The sequence below is a fragment of the Stegostoma tigrinum genome, chromosome 13 (assembly GCF_030684315.1).
Source record: "Stegostoma tigrinum isolate sSteTig4 chromosome 13, sSteTig4.hap1, whole genome shotgun sequence".
Lineage (NCBI taxonomy): Eukaryota > Metazoa > Chordata > Chondrichthyes > Orectolobiformes > Stegostomatidae > Stegostoma > Stegostoma tigrinum.
The window spans coordinates 74,489,421-74,514,313 of record NC_081366.1 but is presented as its reverse complement, the minus strand read 5'-3'; the positions used below and the strand labels follow the sequence as shown (position 1 = coordinate 74,514,313).

Sequence of the window (24,893 nt, the reverse complement as noted above, 5' to 3'; positions counted from 1 at the left end):
TATCCTCTCCAAACCCATTTCTTCAACCAAATGTTTGACCACTTCTTATTTGTTCCTTCTCTAACTTGACATCCAATTTTAACTGCCCCCTCCCACGCCCCCCTCTGTATTTAAATTCCAACTCTTGCTCTTGGCTTCACAAAGATATAGGATGGTCAGGCTCACACTGACATGCAACCCCTCCCCACCCAAAAGATCGAACCCCAAACAGCAAGCTGCTCTTGGGCATCCATTCATCACAACTGTAGCTCAACAAGATGAGGTGTAATGGCGAAATGCCTTCGTTTTCCTGACTCACTACCGCCATCTTGTGTGTAATTGGATCACTCCATGCCGCACCCACTCCTATCCACACAAACTAGTACACACAGGCAGGTTGCAAAGTATGCATTCCTAAAGTAGCTCGCCGGGAGTATCGCTCCTGAATGTACCACAGCAGCAAGTAAAGGTGCTCCGATGAAGAGTCACCAGACTCTGAACGTTAACTCTGCTTTCTTCCCTCAGAGGTGGCCAGATGTGCTGAGTTTCACTAGCAATTTCTGTTTCTGTTTTGCTTCAGATTGCCAACATCCGCAGTTCTTTGTTTTATTTAAGGTGAAGAAAGGTAGCTCAAAAGGTGGCTCAATGAGAAACTAAGCAATGGCCTGTTTATTGTAGCATTAATGATCGCAAAACTGTTGACGTTCGCTGGTTCCTGTGCAAATGACAGCAGTTTGGTTAACCAGGATGTTATCGGGTGTGAAAGGTTTGAGTCATAGAGAAAAGCAGGATAGGCTGGGACTTTTTTCACTGGGGCATAGGAGTTTGAGAGACGACCAGATATAAGTTTGTACAATTTTGAGGGGAATAGATAGAGCTAATGGTAGTTGTCTTTTTTTTCCCAGGGCTGGCAGATGTCAAGACTATGGGGCACAGGAGAGAGAATTTAAAAAGACATGAGGGGTAAAAGTTTTACACAGAGGCTGGTTTGCGTGTGGAGTGAACTTCCTGAGGAAGTGGTGGATGTGGGTACAACGCTTAAAGGGCATTTGGATAGGTACATGAATAGGGAAGGCTTGGAGGGATATGGGCCAGGAGCAGGCAGGTGGATAATCTTCAGTTTGGGATTATGGTCAGCATGGACTGGTTGGACCGAATGGTCTGTTTCTGTGCTGTGTGACTCCATGAACCTTCATTTAACATCAAGTTCAACCTGAAAATCCAGAAGGCGCTGCGACATTTCTCCAATGAGGACCGTGTTGCAGTAATCCCCATGCCCAATCAATTAGAAATCACCGAGCTGACAATAATTTTGTCTCAGTATAAAATCCTGCAAAGAAGTTCAATTAATGGAATGAAGTGCGACTCTGTATTTAATGGCACACTACATTTAAGTATGGCTCGGTATTCTCTCTGACCTTGAGAATAAAAGAATTTTACAATTGTGGAATGGTAAATTTCTCCGTGATAAGAAATCGCTCACACTTCTAAAATGATAATTATCTAAAAATGTTTGTCAAGATAATGACCCAGATTTTTCAATGTCCAGACTGCCATTAGTCAAAAGTAGATGGGAGCTGTGCGAGGGGTCTAGCCAGGGAAATTGAAGATACCACAGGGCAGTCTCCCTAGACCTGGTACCCTCTAAGCGTCTCCACTTAAATTGGAGATTTTTGAGGGCTCTGTAAAATTAGGTAGATAATTACGCAGGAAAAGTTAAAACAATTAGCTAAGATAGCAGAGATGATAGCCTAATGGCACTAATGCTAAACTTCCAAGCCAGAAAGTCAGCTAATGTTCCAGGGCCCCTGTGTTCAAATCTTGCCATGGCAGATGGTGGAATTTGAATCAAATTTCCCAAACAGATTTGAAGTGAAGCATCAACAGATGACTATGAAACCTTTGCTGATTGTCCAGAAGAAGTTGTTTGGTTCACTAATGTCCTTCAGGGGAGGAAATCTGCCATCCTCACCTGGTCTAGCCCACATGTGGCTCCTCTAGACCCAAAGCAAAACGGTTGACTCTCAACTGCCCTCTACAATGGCCCACCAAGCCACTCAGTTCATGGGCAGCTAGAGCCGGGCAGTAAATGCTGGCCATCCAGCAACATCCTTGCCCTATGAGTGAATTTTTAAAAAAACTAAACACAGAGCATCCTACCCCTTCTCATCACTGGCCCTCACATTTGCCTCCCATTGTACCCTTCAGACCTGAATTCTCCCATCTTCCCAGCCCCACCAAACCTTTTTCCAGCCCCTCCAACCTACCCTAAACATTGCATCCCTTAATTGGTCTCCTTGCTATCTTGGACCCAGGTATTCTACCCACCCGGGACCATATACCCACCCCCATCCACTCTGCATCCCATCAACTGGGAATTCTACCATTGGGAAACTACCTGCTACCCACTTAGCATCTGAAACAACTGGCAGTCTGCACCTAACACCTTACTGTCCACCTCGTTGGCAATCTACCCAGCTGGCACCTTATTTACCTGGTATCCTCGCCTCACGTGGAGCTCATGGCCAGTGGTTAGCAATACAGCCTCACAGCGCCAGGGACCCGGGTTCAATTCCACCCTCGGGGCGACTGTCTGTGTGGAGTTTGCACATTCTCCTCGTGCCTGTGTGGGTTTCCTCCGGGTACTCTAGTTTCCTCGCACAGTCCAAAGATGTGCAGATCAGGTGGATTGGCCATGCTAAATGTTCATGGATGTGTAGATTGGGTGGATTACAGGGGGATGGGTCTGCGTGTGATCCTCCAAGGGTCAGTGCTGACTTGTTGGGCCGAAGGGCCTGTTTCCACACTGTACAGATTCTGTGATGATCATGTGCTTCCAGTGTGACTGCAACTGTCCGAGCGTCTGTCCGTGATACTGGAACTTTAAGTGCCCGAATATTGCTGTGAGAACGGGGCAATGGTCAACCTTTCTCTGACCATATCTGAAATATCAGAGTGGAAGTATGGCTCTGCATTTCATGAGCAGCCCTGAGCAGAATCTCCTCTCAGAGGTGCACAGCTCCATCCATTCATTAAAGGGAAAGGGTGAAGTGTTTTGATTTGATTTATTATTGCTACATGTACCTAGATAAAGTGAAATGTTTTGTTTTGCATGTATACCATATGAAATTCTTACAGTGATAAAACAGAGCAAGTGATACAATGTTACTGCTGTACAGGAGGTACACGAAAGTAAGATCAACATTAGATTTGAAGTTTGAGAGGTCCACTCATCAGCCTGATAACAGCAGGGAAGAAGCTGTTCTTGAATCTGTTAGGACGTGTGTTTAAGCTTTTGTATCTTCTACCCAATGGAAGAGTTTGGAAGAGATTCTGTTCGGGGTGGAAGGGGTCTGAAATGATGTTGGCTGCCTCGGATTGTTAGTGTTCAGTAAATTTGGCGGATTGAGCTTCCTGCATTAATCCCATGCGCGTATCCGATTTGTACATTTTATTTTCTGTAAAACTGAAAAGATTCACAGTAAGGGCAATCTGTGATTTCACATCATGGTTTGCAACCACATTCAAACGGATGTTGGGAAAGATGAGACCACACCTCCAACATCAGTTGATCTTTATCTGCGTCTTTGTTCGAGGTCAGCAGGGGATCACAGATGACATATTTACAATGGATTTACACGAGAGTGTCTTGCTCAGCTGGTCATTGCCAGAGAAGGTACTGCTTTGATCAGGCCCTGAAACCACAGCTAAGGACAACAGCTTTCCTTCCATACACAAACTGGATAAGTGTTTACTAACAGTCCAGAAGTTCTGTGATCACCATTATCAGAACTAGCTTTTAATTTCAATTTGTTTTAAGAAATTGAATTTATACTCACAAGCTGCCAAGATGAGATTTGAACTCATGAATCTAAGGGGTGACCTGATGGAGCTTTATAAAATCATGAGGGGCAATGATAGGGTGAATAACTAAGGTCTTTTCCCCAGGGTAGGGGAGTCTGAAACTAGAGGGCATAAGTTTAAGGGGAGAGGGGAAGGATTTAAAAGGGACCTAAGGGGCAACTGTTTCACACAGAGCGTGGTGTGTGTATGGAATGAACTGCCAGAGGAAGTGGTGGAGGCTGGTACAGTTACAACATTTAAAAGGCATCTGGACGGGTGCATGAATCGGAAGGGTTTACAGGCATTTAGGCCAAATGCTGGCAAATAGGACTAGATTAGTTTAGGATGTTTGGTCGGCATGGACAAGTTGGACCAAACAGTCTGTTTGCTTGGTATATGGCTCTGTGACTCGATGACTGCGTCACTGAAAAATTGTCCTGGATTACTACTTCAGTCACCATACCATTGTGCTACATTCCCCATTGTACATTTCTATCTCTGTAGCATTTACATTACCTCTGGGTTACTGAAAAGGCTGCTTGGTCCATCTACCATGTCTCCTGTCCTGTACAGATTAGACTCAAATTGCCTCATACACCCTACTGTCATATTCCAGCCTTTCACTATTCTGACAATATTTAGGATGAAGGGGCTGCACTGCTGAGGCAAAGATGTTCTGGGTGACATGTAAGCCCATTGCAACCAACAAGCCATGTCATATTTAACTTAGTTAAATAATATTTAATTCTTTAATCCCCTCAGAAAGGTAAATAACTTCAAGTCAAGCTAGCATGCAGATAAATTCTGCGAAATGTCTCTTTGATGGCCCAGCACCCTCCAGGATGCCTGTATCAATAAAACATGCATTACTCAGCCAGATCCTGTTGCGTTCTATATGCAACATCGCATTGCCTCAGTAACAGTTGGCCGACTAGCTCTGAAGATGATTGCATCATGCGTCTAAATGCATCCTTGCATCCTTTAACCTTGAGGAACTGGATGGCAACATCGAGTGAGACATGAAAATATTTGCAGAAAATTCTATACGCTTTGGTGACACACGACCCACGGGCGAAGACACATGAAGAGATATAAAGGTAATGGCGAACAAATGGGGACAGCAGACCGCAGGGATCACTATTCAACGCTTTACTGAAAGTCCTTACGCCATGACAGGTGAAGGCACCTGCTGGCATGGCGCTAATTCCATGTGGATTGAAGTTCCAAGGGTAGACTCTGAATCAGCACTGACTTAGCCAAAGATGTTCCAGTCAGCAGCGAATTTACTGAAACCAGAGAAAGGAAGAGCAGAATCACTCGCTTCCTACACTCGGGTTTCTGGCCAATGGACATGACATGAGCACAAAATCAGAACTAACTGTGATGGCCCCTTTGGAGGTGACAGCGGCCTGGTGTGGAGAGGGGTGACAGCGGCCTGATGTGGACCGGGGTGGACGGGGGCCTGGTGTGGAGAGGGGTGGACTGGGGCCTGGTGTGGAGATGGGTGGCAGCGGCCCGGTGTGGAGAGGGGTGACGGCGGCCCGGTGTGGAGATGGTTGACAGTGGCCCGGTGTGGAGAGGGGTGGCAGCGGCCTGGTGTAGAGAGGGGTGACAGGGGCCTGGTGTGGCGAAAGGTGGCAGCGGCCTGGTGTGGAGAGGGGTGGCAGCGGCCTGGTGTGGAGAGGCGTGGACGGGGACCTGGTGTGGAGAGGGGTGGACGGGGACCTGGTGTGGAGAGGGGTGGATAGGGGCGGATAGGTGCCTGGTGTGGAGAGGGGTGACGGCGACCCAGTGTGGAGAGGGGTGGATAGGGGCGGATAGGTGCCTGGTGTGGAGAGGGGTGGACGGGGACCTGGTGTGGAGAGGGGTGGACAGCAGCCTGGTGTGGAGAGAGGCAGCAGTTAGACCACATAGAGCCCCCCTGTACTGGTCTGCTTCAGAGAGCCTTTGCAGAGAAAATGTTTGTTTTCTTAACTTTGCTTCTTGTTTTTCCGACCTGTGGTTATTCTTTCTATCACTGTGATCGAACTTTTTTATTCATTTCTCTCCTACACCTCAGGATTGTACCTTCGTACATAAGATGGTGCTGTAAGTGGTGACTTTCAAACTGCTCACTGTACTGGCTTGAGTACATGTGACAATAAGGCTAATTCATTTCACTTCAGCAACAAATTGGCTATTCATAACTTTAACATAGAAAACCTTCCCAGGTTTGAGAGGAGGCCAGCAAGTGGAGAAACAATAAGTCACTTGGTGGCAATCCTTGTGGGTTGAAGGTGGCCACAGGGATAGGATGGGACAAAGTGACAACGCAGCTTAACTGAACGACCGGAATTTTAAATTGAACTCGTTGTGGGTTTACGTGCTGTCAGACAGAAACAATATACCGCACTTGGAAGTTGGTATGGGCCAGAAAACACCAGGAAGTCGGTGGAGACACCGAGCTCACAGGCTGTGAAGAGTGGCAGGCCATCTAGGGAGCCAGTGGGACGAGTCAGTTCTGGACGTGACAAAAGCATGGATGAAAACGTCAACAGTGGATGGACTGAGAGTGTTGGGGGGGGTGGCACCATGCGTTCCAAAGCAAGCAATCCAACTTTCTGACCTACTTTTCGAGGAGCTACACCTATCCCTTCACAACTATCTGTTGGGGCGCCCTGGCCTCAGTAACTGTTCAAAGGCTTGCTATAGACCTACAATCCCAACCCATCTTACTGCCTTTGTCAAGATGAGCAGATCAACAGACAGACAAATGTTAACCAGAACCACTGCCAACCCCATATATTTTCAGATGATAATTGGTATTTTGGCATCCAAGCAATTGGTTTACATGTCAGATTATTTTTATTCATATTGCATTCTGACACATATGTCCTTCACACCTTCCTTTGCCAGAGAGACCGAGTCTGAACTCATTTTGAAATGTGATTGAGATAGATTAACTTGAGATTAACATTTGGAGCTGTCAGTGGGGTTTGAACCTATGACCTTGTGGATGTTAACACTGCCCCAACATCAGACATTAGCTGTCTTAAGCTGGGATGATCTAAATATATGGCCATGATTTTTGTTTTTGGAATTTTTTTTGTTGAGTTCACACCAGGCGCCTGTCATATTAAAGATTTAGCATTTCCCTGTTGGAGGACTGCTGCAGCTGGAGCTGTTAAAGAGCTGAGGTCAAAAGTTTGTAAAGTAGAAGTAGGAACTCTGGTAACTGTGCAACTTTAACGCAAGTGGTGAACTTTCTGCTAATTCCACAAACTATCCCTCACACTCAGAATACTTTTGCTCTCTCTTTCTTCCTCTCTCTGTCTTTCTGTCTCTCTCTCTCACGCACATGAAAATACACACACACACACACACACACAATTCTCTTTCTCTCTTTCAGTCTTGCTGTTTCTCTCTCGCTTTCTTTCTCTCTATCCCTCAAACACAGAACAGTTCCATTCTCTCTTTCTCCCTCTCTCTCCTTCCATCTCTATACCTCTGTCACACACACAAAGCAGTTCTATTCTCTTTCTCTCTCCCCCTTTCTCTCTTCCTTGCTCTGTCTCTGTCTCACACATGCACAAAACAGTTGATCGGCAACAGTGACCATTGGAAGAAAAATGAGACCTATCACTTTTAATTCAGTCATTTGTATAGATATGATCAGGATTGGAAGGATCAGAAACATATATTTGCTGTGTCTGCAAAAATGCAGTTAAATTATTTTGTAGAGATCTCTTTTATTTTGTGCTTTCCCCATTAACTGTCTGCCTGTCTCCTGCCCATATCTGCATCGCATTCTCTCAGCCTCTTTCTAACTCCCTTACTCCTTAATTTTCACTTCTTGCTCACTGCCTCATTTACTATGACCCATCTGTCCATCTCTCTTTCCCTCCTACTGTTTTGGTCACTTTCTGTTCCAACCTGTTTTGTTTTCTGACCTATCTCTCTCATTACAATCACCTGCTTTGCTTTCTCACTCTCTGTTGGCTTAGTCTTTTTTTTCTTTTATCTCACTCACTCTGCCTCCTTCTCCGTCTTGTACTTTCTCTTTCTGTTGATGGAATAACGAAATTATGTAGAGTTAACAACATCTCCACACCTTTGGCTGTCTCTCCTTTACTCTTCAGCTTGCTTGCATCTGTTTCTGTTTTTTTTCTCTGTATTTGTCTCCCCCTTTCTGCTTATCTCTGTCTTTGCCTCCCTCTCTCTGCCTTGTGAAGCACACTTTATAAATGCAATATGCCTGTGTTTCTATTTTAGTCTCTCTTTTCTCTCCTTTCATGGCTTCCATCACTGTATTGCTTGATAGATAGTAGATGCAATATTGTTACCATTGATTAGCTTGTTACTTTACTTGGAAGAATGTTGCCAAAACTTAATTTAAAAGTTTGGAAAGTGAAAATCATTTAATTTTAATTTGCTGAAATACATATATATTGCTCGCAATTTTTTTAAATAATAGGGCACTTTTGCTAATATATTTAAACTAGATTAATTACTGAGTTGTGTGTGTAAATGGGAATGCCCTGGCTTTGCATAAAATGCCGTGGACATGTAATCTCTTCACAGGTCCACCCCCGTCGGGATGGTCTTAAGGCTCTCTGCTGCTTCGTGGAGCAAAGGCGTGAACCCACCACCACCCTCCTTCCCCGGCCCAGCCCATCCTCACCCTGAACAACTTCTGTTCTAACTCCGCTCACTTTCTTCAGGTCAGCAGGGGGCCACCACATGGGCCCCAGTTATGCCTGCCCCTTTGTGGGGTATGTGGAACACGCTTTATTCCAGTCCTGTTCTGGCCTCCACCCATATATCTGACAGCGGTACATGAATGATATCATTGCTGCTGCTTCCCTCTCTTGTTGGGAATTGGAAGAGTTCATCAATTTCGCTTCCAGTGTTTGCCCCGTTCTCACCTTCACCTGGTCCATCACTGACTCCTCGACATCTCTGTTTCCATCTCCAGGGATAGGCTGGCCACCAATATCCACTACAATCCATCGACTCCCACAATAACCTTTATTACACATCATCACTTCCTGTTTCCCGTCAAGAATCTATTCCCTTCTCCCAATTTCTCTGTTTCTGTCACATCTGTTCTGATGATGCCAACTTTGACAAGGGGGTCTCTGAAATGTCCACCTTCTTCCTCAACTAAGGATTGCCCAGCAGCGTTGTCGACAGGGTCCTCAACTGGGTCCGACCCATCTCTCGCACTTCCGCCCTCACCCCGTCTCTTGCCTCCCACATCATCCTTACCTACCGTCCCACCAACATCCACATCCAGAAGATCATTAGTGGCCATTTCCACCACCTCCCAGCACCAGACACACATTCCCCTCCCCTCCCTTGTACACCTTCCGCAGGGACCTTCCCCCACTGGACCACCCTAGTCCACACTTCCATCACCCCAACAACCCCCACAGCCCTTCGGCACCTTCCCCTGTAACCGGAAAAGGTGCCACATCTGCCCATTTGCCTCCTCCCTCCCCACTATCCAAGGGCCCAAACATAACTTCCAGGTGAAGCAACACTTCACCTGCACTTCCCACAATCTAGTCTTCTGCATTCGCTGCTCACAATGTGGTCTCCTCAACACTGGGGAAAAGAACCATAGACTTGGCGACCGCTTTGCAGAACATCTACATTTCGCCGCCAAAAATACCCTGAGCTTCCACCTGCCTGCCACTTGAACACACCACCCTGCTCCCTGGCCAACATCCCTGTCTAAGGTTTGCTGCAGTGTTCCAGAGAAGCTCAGTGCAAACTGGACAAACAGCGCCTCATTTTCCACTCGGGAACTCTACAGCTTCCGGACTCAATATTGAGCTTGATAATATTAAGGTTTGAGGCACCTTCACCCGCATCCTCAACCCAAAGCCCACACCCCAGGCCTCATTATCCCGGAGTTAATGTTTCGGTTCTGGTGACCTTAAGGGCGTGAACTTTGTTTTTTTCCTTCACAGATGCTACCAGACCTGCTGAGCTTTACCAGCGACTTTATTTTTGTTCCTGATTTACAGCATCTGCAGTTCTATTGGTTTTTATTTGCTATCCCATGGTCTGGTATTAAACACATTCCATTGTTAGCCCTAAATGCCCCCATTCGCTGCCAGTCATTCTAAACACACACACACACACACACACACACACACACACACACACACAAACACACACCTTCTGCATAAAAACCAACCTGTTCCTAGCTACCAAGATAACAAAGTGTGGAGCTGGATGAACACAGCAGGCCAAGCAGCATCTCAGGAGCACAAAAGCTGACGTTTCGGGCCTAGACTCTTCATCTGAGCTCTGATGTAGGGTCTAGGCCCGAAACGTCAGCTTTTGTGCTCCTCTGATGCTGCTTGGCCTGCTGTGTTCATCCAGCTCCACACTTTGTTATCTCAGATTCTCCAGCATCTGCAGTTCCCATTATATCACTGTTCCTAGCTACCATCCGTTCTAAGGAAGGGTCACTGGACCCAAAAGCGTTAACTCTGATTGCTTTCCACAGATGCTGCTGGACCTGCTGAGCTTTTCTGGAAATCTCCATTTGTGTTTGAAATAATCATACCTTGTTTTAAACCACTCATAGATGTGAAGGGCGTCTTTGATTTAGCAGATACTGTCTCTCTTGTGCAGGTGAAGTGTTGGCTGATTCAAATTGCCCAATTGTAAATCCAATCTTTCTTATTGCAGGGACTTAAGTGAGAACCGGATTCAAGCTCTTCCCCGAAAAGCATTCCGCGGTATTGTTGACATCAAAAACCTGTGAGTAAACCTGTGTTTTTTGTTCATACTTTGTCCTCTCAATTTCCATTGCAATATCCCTGAAATCTGTCAGCCAGGTAACCCTCAACCATGATAGATTTCCTTTGTGGCAATGTGGAGGTGCCGGCGTTGATCTGGGGTGGACAAGTTCAGAAGACTCCAGGTTATAATCCAACAGGTTTATTTGAAATCACAAGCTTTTGGAGCGGTGCAGCTTTGTCAGGTGAAGTGGGCGCAAATAAACCTGTTGGACTATAACCTGGTGTTGTGTGATTCCTGACTTTATGACAATGTAACATGTACAATGAAACCTTTAGCCTATTTCATGATGAACCAATTTACTCCACGTTCACCATGAGAGGACCTGACATGAAAATCTCACCATTGCAAATTGAGGTCTCCTGATTTTGGGTTCGTTGTGTGGAGAGTCCTTTATCCCTTCTGTTAACCCATCGTCTGCTTATACTCGGTGAACTCAAAAGAGTTAACACCACATCTAAACTGGGGAAACTGGCCAGGGCTATATTTGTTTCAGGAACAAATTACTGCAGACGCTGGAAACTGCAATGATTGCAACAAACACCGGAGATCACAGTGGGTCCGGCAGCATCCGTGGAGAGAGAGCAAGCTAACGTTTCGAGTCCAGATGACTCTTCATCAGAGCGGAGGGTACAGCATGGGCTTTGGGGTGTATGTGCAGTGCTGGGGGGAGAAAAGATGTTGATAGTTCAGATTATGTGATCAGAAAGTGAGAATGGCAGAACAATGGTGTGTCTAACTGTCGGACAGGCCCATTGGAGTAGGTGGAAGGGAAGAGAGAGCATCATTTAGAATCCCTACAGTGTAGAAACAGGCCCAACAAGTCCACACCGACCCTCAGAACATTGCACCCAGACCCATCCCCCTATAACCCACCTAATCTACACATCCCTGAACGTCGCAGGCAATTTAGTAAAGCCAATCCACCCTAACCTGCTCTTCTTTACGTGGAAACTGGAGCAAACCCACGCAGACACGGGGAGAATGTGCAGACTTCACACAGACAGTCACCCGAGGGTGGAATCGAACCCAGGCCCCTGGCGCAGTGAGGCAGCAGTGCTAACCACTGAGCCACCATGCAACCCACTTGCCGTAGCGAGCTCAAAGACGTGAGTTAATCTGAACTATCAATACCCTTTCTTCCCCACAATCCCCACCCCCCATTGTAACATCAATGTTGCCACCTCCACACTTCACTTCAGCTCTGATTGTAGAGTCATCTAGACTTGAAACGTTAGCCTGTTCTCTCTGCATGGATGCTGCCTGAGCTGCTGTGATCTCCAGTGTGTGTTGTTTTCACAGCTTTTTTGATATTGACTTTTGGTGTGAAATTAAAGGCCAATGCAGTCCCCTTGACTATCATCGACTGGAAACGAGAGCAGAAATATTTAAATAATTTGACGCAAGCACATCTGGGTATCACTTTGTAGAATTTGAATTCTTTACCCGTGCCACATTCGACTAGATATGGTCACTATTGCCTGAAGTGGGCAATGAGGAGAGAGTTGCGTTTATGTGGCACTTTTCATTATCAAAGGATGCCATAAAACATTTTACAGTCAATGCAGTACTTTAAAGGTGTATACACTGTTGGAAATGCTGCAGCTAATTTACACACAGTGAATAACCACAGATAATAATCTGATAATAGCCAGATGATCTGTACTTGGGCCATAAATAACTTGTCAGGAAGCTGGAAGTAACTCCCTGCTCTTCTTAGAAATGAAGCCATGAAATATTTCATGTCTGTCTGAGAGAGCTGATGATGCTTCAATTTAATGTTTCATCTGAGAGAAGCATCTCGAATGGTGCTGCATTCTCTCAGTACTGCACTAGATGGTAAGCTTCGATCTTTGGGTTTGAGTGGATGTCGTGAGATTTGAACCCATGATTTTCTGGCTCAGAAATAAGAGCTGAATCAATTTAACCATGCCCACTTGTAACGATTGATCCAAACCATATCTCTCTGGATCAGTTGGAATCTGTTGTATCACTTGGATGACTGATATTGTACCCCTGAACACTATGTGAATGGCCTGTGAAAATATTCCTGATCTGAATCAGTAAATTAGGACACATAAATTAAAACCATTAACATAGGCTGCAAAATACCAACCTCACTCATCAAATGGTTTGTGCAAAATGAAGACTGCTATTTCTCTTATCTAGCTTCTTAACTGCTGTTTTGACAGATATAAATGTTCACTGAAAGTAAAGAAAGTGTTGCATATAAGCACCCAAATGCCAGCCCCATATTTACTGGCATGTAGCACCCAGTCTTATTACTGTACTGAGGGCAACCATGACCCAGTTGTGTAGCTGTGCTTACAAGTATCTGAGATCCAGCTCTGTAAATGTACTTACAGGCACCTGAGTCCCAACCTATATTAGCAGGTACACTATATCAACACACAAGCAGTATCTACAGTCTGCTGAATCCCAGTGTTAGAACTGTACTTACAGGCATCCAAATGCTAGCCCTATAACTGTAGTAATAGGTAACCCCCCACCCAACCTCATTCCTAAGGCTACTTGGCTCATCTCCACCCTCCTCTTCCCTGTTCCTGTGTTTATTGATGTTTTACGACCCAACTCCAATGTTGTTCCCCCTTGCAAGCTCTGATGTTTTGTCGCTTGTATCTCGCAGGGTTCTGCATTGCCCTGCCTCTCCATCACAGTGTCACTGCTCAGCTCCTGTGTACCCAATGGAATTCCTATTCCATTGCCTGTCATAGAGACACACAGCGTGGAAACAGACCCTTCGGCCCAACGAGTCCACAGCGACCGTGCTCCCGAACTAAACCAGTCCCACCTACCTGTGCTTGGCCCGTGTCCCCCCAAACCATTCCTCTTCACGAACTTGTCCAAATGTATTTTAACTGTTGTAACTGTACCGGCATCTATCACTTTCTCTGGCAGTTCCGTCCACATGCAAACAGGTCTCTGCGTTAAAAAAAAGTTGCCCCTCAAGTCCTTTTTAAATCTTTCTCCTCTCACCTTAAAAATATGCCTCCTCGTTTTGAACTCGCCCACCTTAGAGAAAAGATGCTGGCCATTCACCTTGTCCATGCCTCTCCTGATTTTACAAACCACTTTAAGATCACTCCCTCAAACTCCTTCCTACAGTCCAGTGAAAAAAATCCCAGCCTATCCAGCCCCTCCTTATAACTCAAACCCTCCATTCCTGCCAACATCCAGGAGTCTTAGTGCTGCTGTTTCCTTGTCACCCACGACAGTTGATGGTGAAAAATTAAATAGTCAAATGATACTGTAACGCAAAGTGAAATGAAGGCAGATATCCCGCTCTTACCTTTTGGCTTTCCGTTGAATTGTCCCACAACAGTTGAGAGAAGTGGGTGACATCGCTATGTCCAAGAGGTGAGATGCCTTTCCTTTTATTCTTCAATTTAACAAGAGGGCATTTAAGACTCAAGGGAGCAATGGACTGAACTAAATCCATTAATCTGAGTGATTTTCCTGCAGTATGTAAAGTTGGGCCTGTCCAAGTTAACCTTTTTTAATCAATGTGTCGGAATTTGTGCTATGGATCCAATCCCTGGCTTCTTTCCTTAAAAAGTAATTCGACTGCAAAAACCCGAGGTCACTCACAGATTCTTGCGATGAATCAAACTCAGTCATGAAGGCTCATAAAAAGAAGCTAAAAGCCCGACATGGTGGTGAGTTCAATTGCTGTTTTTCTGATGTGGAGCTAAGTAAAACATTTGCAATGATTTATATTCCTTGAGTAAGTGTTTCACTGTGCCCACTCTGTTCGATACAAGAGAAGGGTAATTTATCATAAATTGCACCGTAATACTTAATTGGTCTTTCAAACAGCTTTATTAGAGCCGTGAACCCAGAATGTGTCATTCTGACAACATCCCCCTTTCACATCCATTTTAACATTCAGTTCCTTCAAAACTGCCTCCTTTTTTTCCAGCTTTTCATTTGCATTGCTTTCCATAACAAAAAGATTTAAAGTAGAACTTTCCTGGGACCCACGTGGTGCCATGAGATGTCTGAGTGTGGTTTGAAATGATGATTCTGAACTCACTGAATAAATTCCAGAGAGAGCGTTGAGATCTGCAGACTGCCGTGAGGCGGGTTTTTTGCGAACGAACACGCTGCAAGCAAGAAGGGTTCATTTCTCCTGGAGACGGTTTGCGAGCTCTCAGTTTGATGCCCAGCTGTCTTCACGCAAACGGGCGTTGCCCAACAGAGATTAATTGGCCGTGTTTCTCATTTTGTTTTTGCATGTGCCATGTGAAACAGGCTCCGAGAACCCACAGTGACAGAAATGCAATTCATCCATTGACCATGAGCACTCTGAAAGATGCAGTTATAGAGTCATAGAGGTGTAGAGCATGGAAACAATCCTTTGGCCCAACTCGTCCATGCTGACCTGATATCCTAAATTAGTCGAGTTCCATTTGCCAACAGTTGGCCCATATCCCTCTAAACCCTTCCTGTTCATACACCCCTCCAGATGCCTTTTAAATGTTGTAATTTTACCTGCTTCCAACATTTCCTCTTGCAGCTCTCTTCCCTTAAACCTGTGCTGTCCAGTTTTGGACTCTCTCAACCCTGGAGAAAAAAGACCTTGACTATTCACGCTATCTGCGCCCTTTATGATTTCATAAACCTCTATAAGATCACCCCCTCAATGTCTGACAGTCCAGGGAAAGTAGCCCCAGCCAATTCAGCCTCCCTCTATAGCTCAAATCTTCTAACCCTGGCAGCATCCTTGTAAATGTTTTCTGGACCCTTTCAGTTTCACAACATCTTTCCTATAGCTACTGAATTACAAACTATCTTTTTTTTCCCCTGATAAGTCCTAGTTCATATTTTAAGCAACTCACAGCTCGGGATGGTGAATATTTTGTTGTGACCTCAACTTTCCAGAAGTTGCAGGTCACCCTGACGTTTCCATGCCTGCATGCAGGCTCACATCTTTGCTTGCCAAAAGCAATTGACTCCCTGTGGCCTCTCAGACTATTGGACACGCCACATCATCGCAGAATTCTTTGCCCTGAAAATTGCTGCAAGCAGCTGGACCCTGCTATCACCCTCTGGTCCTCCAATGCCTGTCTACTCGTTTCATCTTATTCACTCCAGTGTCGCTCCTTCAGCCTATTAAGATTCTACCTTATAGAACCTCTTGTTTCCCCTTTGAACCTCCATATAGTTTTTTTATCTTCCTGCTCCAAAGGACCTCTTAAGTTTTTTTTTGCTGTTTAGCTTTCTCCTCCAAGTGTCTCTTTTACTTCCTGCAAGATTCAACTTTCACTAAACAACGGGAAGCTTTGCATTTCTATGGGGTTTTAACAAAATAGCATACATTGTTGTGCTTCACAGGAACATTATAAGTCAAATTTTGACACCAAGCCGCATTGAGCTATCTGATGAAGGATTCTGAGGTAAGATTACCGGACCCGAAATGTCCACTTTCTGCCCATAGGTAGTGCCAAACCTGCTGAGTTTTTCCAGCAACTTGTTTTTGTTGAAGACACCTTGGGGCAAATCATCACAAGCCTGGCTAAAGAGTTAGTTTTAAAGAGAGATTGAAACAAGGGGAATAGCTACAAGTGGAGAGGATCAGGGGATATAATGCAGAATTTAGGCCTGGGATAACTGAAGGTACAGTGATCAACGCTACTGCAATGGACATTGGGAATGTGCAGAGGCCAAGAGCTGACAGATGACTATTATCGGCAAGTCAGGCCCCCAAGTGAAATCTGACTTGATAGATCATATGTTTGATTTCATTTTACACAAAGTGATGGTCCATCACTGAAACATAGACTGCAGAGTTTAGAGTCAAGAGTCATAATCCCAAACTAAACTAATGTCCCCTGCCTGTCCTTGGCCCTTATCCATTTAAACCTTTCCTACTCATGTACTTATCTAAATGTCTATTAAATGTTGTAACTGTACCCACATCCACCACTTCCTCAGGAAGTTCCTTCCACACACGAGCCGTGCTCTGTGTAAAAAATTTACCCATCATGTCTTTTTTAAATCTCTCTCCTTTCACCTTAAAAATGTGCCCCCTAGTCTTGAAATCCCCTACCCTAGGGAAAAGATACCTACCATTAACCATATCAATACCCCTCATAATTTTATAAACTTCTGTAAGGTCACCTCTAAACTTCCTGCACTCCAGAGAAAAAATGCCCTGGCATATCCTGCCTTCCTTTAGAATTCAAACCTCCCATACCTGGCAGCATCCTGGTAAATCTCTTATGAACTCTTTCCAGTTTAATAATGCCCTTCCTATACCTGGATGACCAGAACTGGACACAGTTCTCCAGGGAAGACCTCACCATTATCCTGCACAACCTCAACTCAACTGTCTTCCCAACTCCAAGGACTGAACAATGAAGCCAAGCTTGCTAAACACCTTTTTAGCTGTCTTGTCTATGTGTAACACAAAGAATTGTGTATCTGAACCCCTAGGTTCCTTTGCTCTACAACACTACCCAAGGCCCCACCACTAATTATGTAAGGCCTACCCTTGTTTGTTGTTCCAAAATGCAATAACTTTATATATCCAGATTGAACTCCATCTGCCATTTTTCAGCCTATTGACCCATTTGATGAAGATCCCTTACCATGCCTTCTGCATTCCCATCTGAATCATTTATATAAATAACAGACAAAAAAGGACCTAGATCCGATCCCTGTGGGACACCGATGGTGACAAGCCTTTACCAACACTCTGTTTCCTGCATTAAGCCAATTATATATTCAGTTGGCAAGCTCACCCTGAATCCCATTCGACCTCACTTTACGAATTAGTCTACTGTGTGGGACCCTGTTCAAAGGCTTTACTAAAGTCCACATAAACAACATCTACTACTCTGCCCTCATCAATCTTTTTAGTAATTCCTCCAAAAAACTAAATCAGGTCTGTGAGATGTGATTTTCCTCGCTCAAAACTCTGATGACTATTCCTAGTCAATTTTTGCCTCTCTGAAAGTCCACAAACACTATCACTTAAAATCACCTCCAACAATTTACCCACAACCGAAGTCAGACTCACAGGTCTGACGTTCCGCTGTTACTCCTTACGGCCTTTCTTAATTTCGGCCACCTCCAGTCATCAAGCACCTCACCCATAGTTATAGATGATGCAAATATTTCTGCAAAGGGGCTCGCAATTTCCTCCCTTATTTCCGAAATCATTTTGGGATACATTAGATTAGGTCCTGGAGATTTATTCACCTTTATATTCTCTAACAACTCCAGAAATTCCACTTCTGTCATGTGAACTTCCTTTAAAACATCAACATTTATTTCTCTGCATTCCCTAGCCTCCATTCATTTCTCCACAGTAAAAACTGACATGAAATATTCATTCAGTGTCTCTCCCATCTCCTGGGGTTCAACACAAAGCCTTGAAATCCAGAACAGAAACTTATTGCATAGAAGAAAAATAAAGCAAAGCAAGCTATCAAAATATGGAGATAGTAGGAACTGCCGATGCTGGAGAATCTGAGATAACACGTTGTGAAGCTGGTAGAGCAGGAAAGCTAGACATTTCGGGTTGGGACCCTTCTTCAGAAATGGGGGAGGGGAAGGGGATTCTGAAATAAATAGGGAGATGGGGGAGGTGGATAGAATAAATCAAAATATAGAACACGGTTTGAGAGGTCTTAATAAGGCACACACAGCAAAACAGAATCTCATCCCATTTCCTGATACTGTCCATTACTTTGACTCAAAGCTGGAGAAATTATTCTTCTACATTAAACCTTTAAATTCAACCTAACTGATTCTCTCCTGTGAAATGTTCCTGTGATCTATGAAGTCTTTTTAAATTCACAAAACTGAGACCTTAAATATTCTAATCTTTCAATAATATGCAAAACTCTAACCAAATGTTCCTAGTTTGGAAATTTTACAACTGATCCTTTTTACTGAAGTATCTGTGCTTTCCCTGAGCTGGCCAAAACTGCTTTCCAGGAGAGAATTCTTCCAATTTCTCTAAATTGAGCTAAAAAAATTTTAATGTCCTCAATCAATCCTTCATAATTGTGTACTGGAGGTAAGAAGCTAATGTTTGCCTTGTTTTGTGCAAACTAGCCAAGAGAAACAATTTGCCCTTATCAGTCCTGGGGCATTTCTTGCCTCTCACACATACTGCCTTCAGTCACTGTTCCAGAAAGAATAGCTGACCTTGTTATTTTTAAAACATTTCAGAAAATTAATCAATTCCCTTTGCAACTGTATTTAAAATCCAAACTCTAAAAGTGGACATGAGTTATTTACAAAGTGTAGATATTTTATCATTAGTCAGTGGTTGCCCCACCAACAGGGATAGGCAAGGAATCTCTGAAACATATTTTCAGGATCAAAAGGCCCACTTGCATCATAATTCACTGGGCAGTACACCAGAAATCAAGCCTCATTATTCCCTGTGCCCGAACAAATATGAAATCATTTAGTCAAACTGACTCATCAGATTTCTGAAGTTAGAGTCATAGAGAAGTGCATCACCAAACAGACCCTTCAGCCCAACTCATCCATGCTGACCAGGTTTTCAAAATTAATCTCATCCGATTTGCCAGCATTTGACCCATATTCCTGTGCACCCTTCCCGTTCATGTCCCCATCCAGATGCCTTTTAAATGTTGTGATTGTACCAGCCTCCACCACTTCCTCTGGCAGCTCATTCCATACACACACCACCCTCTAAAGTTGCCCTTTAGATCCCATTTTCGTCTTTCCCCTCTCACCTTAAACCAATACCCTCGAGGTACTTACCAAGAAATTAACTGTTTGTTATGAGCAAATTGCCTTTAACCATTGGCAATTGGGAATTATGAATTGTCAACTTAAAACTTCACAATTTAAAATCTCTCCTGTCTTCTCAAGGAGGCAAATGCACAAAAACATGGATATTAAGTCTGGAAAAAGAAAAATAAAACAATCAGTGAAATGCAGCTTGATAGCAGCAGTGTGGACCGCAAAATTGAGAGTTATTTTCTTTCTTTTCCTTTAAATTTCCTTTTAGTTCTTTGCTTTTGCCAGTAGGTTGTTTGAACACCAATGCTCACTTTTATTCACTGGTTGAGAATCCATTCTTTCATCATTTTTGAAGGTGTTTTCTTCCTCTTTCAACAGGGGATTTGCAAAGTAAGTAAGTGAAAGACATTGAGCTGTTGTTCCCACCACATGAGAGAGACAAGTTTTTTTTCTAGTGCTGTTTCTTTGCAGGTTAGTTGCTTGTGTCCTGTTCTGCAGAACAGACCGGTAGTCATGAGGTTAGGAGTCAATCAGAACGCTGTTGTCAAAATGTTTTGGTTATTTCAAAACCCATCAGCTCCGTGGTGTTTGCATTTGCTCTCACTGTTCCAAGAAAAATGCAACATGACGCACACTTCACAATGTCCCCCAGTGAACATGATGTTTATAAATGCTGTCATTGCTTTGCATAGTGTTCTTGGTTTAGAGCAGCAACTTCATTTCTTACAGACCACAGCCTGAAAATAGAAGAAGTAAAAAATGTGAACTTTATATACCTTCACCCTTGGGAAAGATGAAACACCATTTCAAAAATGCATTCATCACTAAGAATATGACACAGACTATAAATTCAAGGACCGACAATGCTGGTTTGCCTCGCAGATTGCCTTCAGCTTATCAAAAGCTGCTTGGCACTCTGTGACTATACCACCTCTAATGCTGCTTGGCCTGCTGTGTTCATCCAGTTTTTCACCTTGTTTTCTCAGATTCTCCAGCATCTGCAGTTCCCGCTATCACTACACCACTTCTGTCCGTTTCCGTAGCAAATTATTTGTCAAGCTGAAGTTAGGCACAAATTTTCTACAGTACGTAACTTCCTAAAAATGTCATGTTATGCGTTCAGTTTTAGGAACAGGGAATTCTATCAGAACTATCAGTTTTTTCCGTTCTTAGCAGCACAACATATCCTACATAATTTATTCTTGCCCTGCCCTACAATATGTCCCAGATCAGTTATTTGTGCTTTTGGAAATTCACCTTTTGTTGGATTAATCAGTAATCCAGTGGACTGCAAATGTTTCAGGATGCCTTTAAGAGGTCTTGTAGTTGTTTTACATGCTCATTCCATGTGTTACTGTGTATTACAGCATTGTCTAAATAAACTACACAGTTAGGTTCTTCAACTGCAACTCAGTTCACAAGTCTTTGAAATGTAGTTGTGACATTGTTAAACCTAAGTGGCATGACTTGGTGTTGATATAATCTTTTTGATATGACAAAGGCAGATTTTTCTTTAAACCTTGATGTTATTGGTACTTGCCAGTACCCCTTCAGCTGGTCAATTTTGGAAAGGAATGAGGCACTCTCAAACTTTTTGTTAGAATTCTCTAACCAAGGAACTGGGTAGAGATGAGTTTTTGTGTCAGGATTTACCATTCTGTAATCTATGTAAAATCTAGCTACTCCATTAGGAGTGAACAGTGCAATAATCTCCAGGTGCTTGGAGCTAGGTTCAACGAAGTTGCTTTCCAGCATGTATTGTATTTGTGTTTCCACATAAGCTTGTTCCTCTCAGCCCAGCCAATATGCATGTTATACTGCCAGTACTAAGTCGCTACTTTTTAATTCATTCATGTGGGCATTGATGGCTGGGCTAGCGTTTATGGACTATACCTAATTGCTCTTGAAAAAGTGTTCATAAGCTGCTTACTTGAACTGCTGAAATCCATTTGATTTTGGTAAACCAACAGCGATGTTTGAGAGCAAGTTCCAGCATTTTGAGCATTGTACATCCAGATGTATCTTTACAGATTTTGTCATACTCCCAAAGTAACTTTAATGTACCTTTCCATATCTTTAGATTAGATTAGATTCCCTACAGTGTGGAAACAGGCCTTTCGGCCCAACAAGTCCACACTGCCCCTTGGAGCATCCCACCCAGACCCATCCCCCTATAACCCACACACCCTGAACACTGTGGGTGGTTTAGCATGGCTGATCCACCTAGCCTGCACATCTTGGGACTGTGGGAGGAAACTGGAGCCCCTGGAGGAAACCCACGCAGACACGGGGAGAATGTGCAAACTCCACACAGACAGACACCTGAGGCTGGAATCGAACCTGGGTCCCTGGCGCTGTGAGCCTGCAGTGCTAACTACTGAGCCATCGTGCCGTCCAAAATATCTTCCTCAAAATATGAGAGCTCAGCACCTGAGTATACACTTATTCCACAGTGGCTTGCTGAATCGTAGGAGGTTCACGTTGTAAACCTCTCTTTCTACCTCACTCTTACCATCTCAGTTATTCTCCACTGTTCTTTGGGGCACCTGACACAATTGCTCCTTTTTGTCCTGTTCAGTGATACAGTGGCTCAGTGGTTGGCACTCCTGCCTTATAGAGCCAGGTTTGATTCCACCCTCGGGTGACTGCCTGTGTGGAGTTTTCGCATTCTCCACGTGTCTGTGTGGGTCTCCTCCAGATGTCCTCCCACAGTCCAAAGATGTACAGGTTAGGTGGATTGGCCTTGGGAAATTGCCCCATAGTATCCAGGGATGTGCAGGCGAGGTGGGTTAGCCGTGGAAAATGCAGGGTTACAGGGAGAGGGTATGGGTTATCTCTCGGCGGGATGCTCTTTGGAGGTTTGATGTGGACTCAGTGGGCCAAATGGCCTGCTTCCACACTGGAGGTTTTCTACGGTTTTATTCTGTGATTCATTTCCCGCTGATAGTATTGCTCCAGCCTGTTTACTTGACATAATCAATTCTTCTATCCACATGAGTATCTATCAGAAAAGTCACTTTATTAACCCTCCCAACAACTTTGTATGAATTTTGGTTTCAGAGGTTCACCATGCAATAGTAAACCCTTCATCTCCTGCACAAAATGATCTAGTTGTAGTATGTTTGACTGCCCACCCTTCCTTTTCTGATTGCGAGGTTTTTAAATACCTCTATGCTATTTTCCACGCTTCCTTATGTTTCTCTGCAAACATGGAGACGGGATCCAAAATTGCGGATTAATCTTTCTGCGGAAAGAATCTATCCTTAATCAATTTTAATTCAGTACCATAGTTTAACTTGAATCGACTGAACCCAGCTGATTCATTTGGGGAATGTCTGGTAGCAGATAGTATGAAGTCTGACCCTTTACTTCAATCTCATGGGTGTTTTTGACACTATGCCGCAATTATGACTTTAGACACTGATAGTAACTCTCCAAGCCTCTGGGTGGTTGTGGATAATACACAGCTAATTTTAATTGTTTGGTACCCGAATTTCTGATCATGTCCTGTTAATCCTTAGACCTAGCATTTGAACTGCAAGCGCATTGCATTTCAATTAGTTGATCATAGCAGATGAATTAAAGAAGTTAAGTTTTCCAAGATTTCCTTCGATCTAACTGGTATTATAAGAAGAGTCTTTGGAAAACCCTTATCATATAATTATGATGATATACCAATCAAAGAATCCCTACAGTGTGGAAGCGGGCCATTTGGCCCATTGTGTCCATACCGAGCCTCTGAAGAGCATCCCACGCAGATCCATCCAGTCCCCATAACCCTGCATTTCTCATGACTAATCCACAAAGCCTGCACATCCCTGGACACTGTGAGCAATTTTGCCCGGCCACTCCACCTAATCTGCACATCTTTGGATGGTGGGAAGAAACCAGAGCACCCGGAGGAAACTCTCTCAGACGCGGGAGAATGTGTAAACTCCACACCAATGTCCTGGTACTATACAATCTATTAACAATTGACTAAATGATTCTCCAGCAATGGTATGGGTATTAAAGATGGCAGTTTGATCACATGTCGAGGTTTCTCAACTGCCAGGCATGCATGACATATTTTAGAATTGCACTACATCCTGATGAATTCTGAGATAGGAAGCATGCCTGCTTACGAATATTTGAACTTTACATATTCTTACATGACCTGCTATAGTAGCTACATGGAGTGGGTATCACAATCCATTGCCCATCTCCAGGCCTGTCAGGATGTCCACATTTCCTCAACAGATCTCCATTCTGAACACAATCACACTGCTCTGCTCCTTCAGCCTCAGTTTTAGTGTGAGTCTGTGCTAACTTATTTAACTCGAGATTTGTTTCCCGAGCCTCAATTAATGAAGACGTGCCAAACATATCCATCGGATTCTCCTCATCATTAACTACTCTAGAATCTGCCTGTGAAATGATTTTGATCTCTGGTGATCAACTTTGGTTAGCCATTGTTCTGTTCACTACAAATGATAGAAACATGCCTGCATTTGGACCCGAAACGTTAACTCTGAATTTTTTTTCACTGACAGTGCCACGGCTGCTGAGCTTTTCCAGCAACTTCTGGATCTTTTAATGTAACTTCTGTGTCTCTTTAACATCCCCCAGGCGTTCTGTAATTGTGGGAGGGGCTATACGCTTCGCTCCATCCAATTCAATAGTCAGTGGTAAATCAGCTCCATTTATGCGTAATTTCCTGCCACTAGTTCAGATCACAAGTCAAATGCTTCGAACAGTGGAATGGGGATATGCTAGCCACTCATGTTACTTGTTCATACTTTGGCTATCATTGAACACTCTGGAGGAAATATTAGATCTGACTGCAGCAAAAGTAGCTCCTTTGCCTCCTGATATAATTATGGGTGTAGGTGCATCATTTGATCAAATTGGAGTAATCTTGCCTTTTCAGAAAATCCTTTGTATCTCTCCATCTACGCCTGCATTCGCTGCTGCTTTAACCTGTGGCTCCCTCGTTGTATTGAAAGCGGCAATTTGATGCAGGGTACTTTCGTTTTGAAATCCCTTTTAGAACTCATTCCTCTGATGTTGTGGCTGATGACACTGGCAATACAGTGATAACTTCAGACTAACCCCACTGTGAAGACTCTTCTAAGGATGCCTACGCTGAAGAAGTTACCCTTCTCCCTCCGAAACATCCTCGGTGGATTTCTCTCCCAATGCAACTCTCTCGTAATCCCTTCGGCCCTGAAACTGCTCGACCATGTCCTGAAGCTCCCTATCGCACCTATCCCCTCCTCCCACCTCAAGCCCCATCCACAATACAAAAGTATACATATTTTTTTAAAAAATCTTGTTTGAGAAATAGTTTTTGCGATCATTAACAATATACTTTTCAGGTGTGTTTTTTACATTTTCATGTCTGTATTAGATTTCAACATGCTTTAATTAAATTTCATAGAACCCCTAGAGTGTGCAAACAGGCACTTCGGCCCAACGAGTCCACATCAACCCTCAGAGCATCCCACCCAGACCCACCCCCCTATAACCCACCTAATCTACACATCCCT

The 24,893-nt window shown here is 44.0% G+C and overlaps 1 protein-coding gene across 1 annotated transcript in view; it reads left to right on the top strand.

The window, feature by feature from the left end:
• Positions 1-24,893, top strand: part of LOC125458334 (slit homolog 3 protein-like) — a 623,269-nt gene that overhangs the window by 363,812 nt on the left and 234,564 nt on the right. Inside the window, exon 5 of the mRNA XM_048543536.2 lies at positions 10,507-10,578. Within this exon, the coding sequence (XP_048399493.1) occupies positions 10,507-10,578 (72 nt within the window). The remainder of the gene's footprint in view (positions 1-10,506; positions 10,579-24,893) is intronic.